We start from the raw sequence: 5371 nt of genomic DNA, 5'->3' as shown, positions 1-5371 counted from the left end.
GTAGCCTGTCCTCGTAGGGCCTGCCCTGCTGCCCCCTGATCATGCAAGTGGCCCTCCTCTGGACCCTCTCCTTGTTGTCCACATCCCTTTTGAAGTGTGGAGCCCAGAACTGGATGCAGTACTCCAGCTGCGCCTGACCAGTGCTGCATAGAGGGGGAGGATCACCTCTTTGGACCTGCTTGAGATGCATCTGTGGGTGCATGACAAGGTGTGGTTGGCCTTCCTGACTGCATCCCCACACTGCCGGCCCATGTTCATCTTGGAGTCAGTGATGACTCCAAGATCCTTTTCCACCTCTGTACTGACGAGAAGGGAGTTCCCCAACCTGTAGGTATGGTGCTGGTTCTTCCTCCCCAGGTGCATCACTTTGCACTTGTCGGTGTTGACAAATCCTTCCAGCCCTAATGTCTATGAAATCATTTGGACACACTTCTAAATAGTACTTATTTTCTTTGGGGTTATTTTTGGAGGGTTACTGGTTTTGGAAAGCTCCAAAGGCACATATATCTGCCTGCTCATCCTCTGGAGTATTTCAGAGGCATTTGAAGCCCTTCAAATATTACATCTGTTCACACCCTAGATAAACTGCTTGCTGGCTGGTGAGAACCACTTTCAGCAAACAGGCTGGGTGTACTATTTGTGGGGGCAGTGGGCATTATCTATTGCACATATTCTGTTGTGTCTCTGTTCTTCTGTAGGTACTAAGCTAAGCAAACTTACCGGAGGGTGTTGGTCTCTGTGCCACATCTGATGCTCTGGGGGTAGGAAGGAAGCCTGGTGGTTAATGCCGGGGACTGGGAGTTAGAAACTATTGGTTAGTCTTGGATCTGCAACTCTGACCCTAGTCAAGTCATTTGGCTTCTGTTCCTGGCCCATTGCTCTTTAGCTCACTAGTGCATAGAAGCCTCTTTAATATCTGTAAGGGGTATGGGAATCTTCTGATGAAAAGGGCAGAAGAAAAGCAAAATGTGTTACCCCTGGGGGTACTTATTGATTAATATCCCTCCCTGCCCCAGCATGTTCTCAGCCCTCAGAGAATTGGGGGCCCTTTCCTGTTCTACACTGATGTGCAAAAGCCCAAGGATATGCCCAGCTGAGAATAGTGTGCTGGACTTCGGGAGGGAGAACCTCTTGGCCCTGCAGGTACAAAGAGGCTGAAGGTCTGAGTCCAGCTAAGTACTTTTGAGGGTCCTTGTAGCTTTGCCAAGAAAGGCAGTATGGCTCCAGTCCACTCTGCCTGGAGACATGAGCTCTGATGGCCTGTTCTTCTAGTCTTTAGAATCAGTCCACCCATGATCTAGTTCAGGACAGTGGCTGGGTAGCACTGTGGGATGAAAGGGTGTGGAGCAACACAGGTCTGGTGCTTAGCCTGAGGATCTTGCTTGGGGGTGACTGTCATGGTGCATACAGTCTGCCTGTCTCCTCACCTCTCCTCTTTTGTGACCCCCTTTTAGATGACGTGCTGACTAAAGATGCGGGTGAGTGCGTGATCTGCCTGGAGGAGCTTCTGCAGGGGGACACGATAGCCAGGCTGCCCTGCCTGTGCATCTATCATAAAAGGTACAGCAGCAGGTGCATGCTTGTCACCTGGGGAGCCAAGAGGTGGCATAGGGAAGAGGGTAGGAGGTCTCGTTGGTGCCCCTCACCTCAGGAGAAGAGTTTTTGTCAGGTCCTGTTTGTACCTGAGAATTGCTGAAAGATGGATCATGTCCAAGGATGTGTGCGCTTCACTAACCTGCCTTCAAGCCCATTGCCAAGAATTCAGAGGATGGGCTTTGCCCCCAGCTCCACCTCTGGGTGGCCATGGGCAATCTGTTGCCCTCCCTGCCCCTCTGGTTCCCTCTGCCAATAGGCACTAAACTCCACTCACCACTGTGCCACATGGGTATTGTCAGGCTTAGTTTGTTCACAGCATTTTGGGGTCCTTGGAAAGACTATGCAGATGCTTCCCTGAAGCACCCTGAGCAGGTGGGGTACAGCCTGGGTTGGATACAGGAGTAACTGCTGGAGGGGTAAGGAGACTGGTTAGGGGGATCTGTTCCTGCTGCTGGATGCTGGGGACTTTGCTTGTTCTCATGGCTGGCCATTTGCTGGAACTACACACCCTTGTCATTGACTCTGCTAGCTTTATATAGGCCTGTCCCCCCAGTGCCTACGGGAGCTATATTCCCATCTGGTTGGGGACATGTATGACCCTCCTATTGCCTGTAGACAGAAGACAGGTTTAACAGTCCCTGAAGGAGAAGGGTTTACTGGGGCTATGGGCCTTGTGTCATCTTTGACTTGGAAGTAGCACTCAGTACGTGTTGTATTGCTAGCTGGAAATGACTGCCTTTCTCTTTGATCAAGGGCAATATTTTGAAGTCTGTAAAGCAAATGGTCCTGTGTGCGTCACTTTGGGAGCCTTGGTGCCTCCAGGGTGGCTTCCTGGGTAGACAAGGCACCACACGTGCACCTGTGAATGGTCAAACCCATGCAAAAGGCTTTCTCATCAATAACCGTAGTGTTAAGTAACCTCATCTTTTCTGCCTTCTCCTTGGCTGTTGAATAACTCACCTTTATATTCATACAACTGTCACCCCCAAAATGCTCTCTGTTTATGTAGGAATAGCTTCAGCATCACAGAAATCTAGCTGCTTCTGGGGCTGGGCAGCACTGTTTAGTTGAATGTGAATATTCTTCTCCATTTGAAGCTCCCAGGTGCTTTCAGGAAGCTAAAACTGAGGTCCCAAGGGTGATTTGCTAAAGGCATCAAGGGATCTGGACAGCAAGGGCACAGCACCTCAGCTTCACCTCTTGAATGACAGTGTCTCTACTGCCATTGTGTTGGTATGGCGCTGATCTCAGTGGAAACCTATCCATTGAACAAGCAGCACTGTACGTCTTCTTTGCAAGCTTCCAGTAAAAGTAGTGACAGGCCCTGCATAGCTTATGACAGTTGTTCTCGAATTTTTTTTTCTCAGACCACTTGAAAATTGCTGAGGGTCTCGGCAGACCACTTAAACTTTTTTTGTTCTACAAATCAAAGTACACAACTCATATTTTAATATTAGTAGTCTTACATGACAAGTACAGATATTCTCGATTGTTCCGCAACCTTTCTGAGGGCCACCTGAATGGTGCTTGCGGACCAATGGTGGTCCATGGACCACAGTTTAAGAGCCTGTGGCTTATGAGATCTGATGGGCCTCCAGCACTGGGTAGTGTGGCTGGAAGACCACCTATAAGGATCCCATTTGCTTCTCTCAAAGTGGAAGAGGACAGGGCACCTAACTGACATTGGGCAGGCCCTGGTAAATAGCTGACCACTAGCAGAAGTGTGCTTCAGGGACTTGCATTTCTTGGTGAATGGAAGGCACTCTGCCAAGTGTGGTGAATATATTGCTTACTTACCGAGAACAAAGCAGCAGTACATGAGAGCACTCTGAGGGTGAGTAAAGATCTAGGAAAACTCAGTGCCCTTGGGCAAGTACTCTTTGGTACCACCTTTTCTGTTAGTTGTGTACCACAGTGTCAGAGCTCATTCCAAACCTGATGGATTTATCTTCCCAGCCCTTCTGCAAGTAAGGTATTATCCTTGCTCTACAGCTGAAGAAATTGAGGCATGGATGGACTAAATGACTTTCCTAAGGTCACGCAGTCGTTGGTAGAGCAGGAAGTTGAATCTCAGCCTACTGGTGCCCTGTCTCCACATGGCCGCTTCTCCAGCTGCTCCTGGCCCTCGTTAAAGCCATCAGGAGTGTCAGAGTGACTGGAAAGCTTCCATCAGGAACATGGGTGCTTAGTGTGGCACTGGCATGCTATGGGTACATTCCCATCTTCAAGCATATGGCATATAGCCCTTTTCTGTGCGGGGTAGGAATAATAATTCTGTGCCTGAGAATAATAAGGTGATTCCTTTCTGTTTCTGGTTTCATACTGGGTCCTTCTTTCAACCTAGCTGCTGACTTCTGCTGCATGGATCAGGTGTCCAAGCTGTGCAGAAGGCTTGTGCCTCTACATAAGCCCAGTAGCCTTGGCAGGGTGGGAGTGGGGTTTATATTTCACAGCCCAGTGAATCCTTCTGGTGGCTCAGCAGCCCCCAAGTGCCTGTTATGGCCAGGGAGAGCTCCTCTCCGCAGTGCAAGCTGCTCCTGTCTCTGCAGGATATCCTCTTTTCCTCTCCCCCTGCTTCCATGGCTGTTGTCATAATGTGACCTCTTATTGCCTAGCTTGGTCTGTTGCACCTCGGATCCCTTCACCATCCCCAGCACTCCCTGGGTGGCAGTATCCCCCAATACCTCTAGTGATCTCTCTTTCTTTCAGCAAGATGTTCTTACCTTTGACAGCCCTTTCCCATGTGCTGCTCACAACCCTCCCTCCCTCCCTGTGTGCCCTGCATAAGCCACAAGTGTCAGAGAAAGACAGTATACATGGTTCAGAGCATCTGGGGCTACTTTCCTGTTCTTCCACCTGAATGAGGTTTAGACGAAGCAGCAAAATGCCCTCAGGAAAATTATGATGTAGATCTACCGTTAATTGCTTCTGTCCTAAGAACCCTGGGATCCCCCATTACAAACCGGAAGTCACCTGAGCCAGATACTTTGTGCACACAGAACAAAATGGACCTACCCCAAAGACCTTGTTTTTGACCTACCTCACAGGCCCCTAAAATGTTATGACTTTCTCATCCCATCTCTCTGGCTCTTCCAAGGCTAGAAACAAGCTAGTCTCCCCGTGAGGGTGGGAGCTTTCTCCAATGTGGCTTGCTTAGCACTCTCTTGCTTTTGTCCTGGGGGTGGGAGGGAGGGAATATGATATTGTGCATCTTTAAACTGAAGACCAGAGCTGTCCAAAACTGATAGTCTTGAAACTACTCGGTGGCTTGGAATGGCCAATAAGTTTTCTCTTTGTACATGCAGAGTTTTCAGCCATCAGTACAACTTCCTCTTGCCTTCCTTGGAGGGGTGAATCAGCAGCCTGGTATAGCATTGTGGCTGTAGGAATGCTGCCTTCCAGATTCAAATAGATAGTATTAGGCACTCCGTTTGGGAAAATGAAAAGCCAGCTGTACCTCTTCCTTATGTTGGGACAAGCCTGGTCAACTGTGGGTGGCAGCTGGCAGAAAGATGACTTTCTGATATTGTTGCCAGGAGAAGAAGGGTTACTTACTTATTAGGTAGGCATTTGAGTCGCAGTCCCTTTTTCCTTTAAACTTCAGAGCTATTCCAGACTCTCATATTGCTAGTTCAGCCTCCTAATGGGCACTAGTGGGTAATCTGGAACAGGGTCTCTGTATTCAGGGAATATTTATCTCTGTTCCCATGGGCAGCAGAACAGAATGGGAATTGCTGCCATTTTAAACAAGCATCTACCAAAAAGAGAAAAAGCA

General features: G+C 48.9%; 1 protein-coding gene across 1 annotated transcript in view; it reads left to right on the top strand.

Annotated features, from left to right (window-relative positions):
* ZNRF1 (zinc and ring finger 1) overlaps positions 1–5371 on the top strand; it is a 151740-nt gene that overhangs the window by 131693 nt on the left and 14676 nt on the right. Inside the window, exon 3 of the mRNA XM_019505802.1 lies at positions 1455–1560. Coding sequence (XP_019361347.1) covers positions 1455–1560 — 106 coding nt within the window. The remainder of the gene's footprint in view (positions 1–1454; positions 1561–5371) is intronic.

Source organism: Gavialis gangeticus, unplaced genomic scaffold (assembly GCF_001723915.1).
Source record: "Gavialis gangeticus isolate Ggan-Ray unplaced genomic scaffold, GavGan_comp1, whole genome shotgun sequence".
In the NCBI taxonomy this organism is placed as follows: domain Eukaryota; kingdom Metazoa; phylum Chordata; order Crocodylia; family Gavialidae; genus Gavialis; species Gavialis gangeticus.
This window is presented reverse-complemented; position numbering and strand designations above follow the sequence as displayed.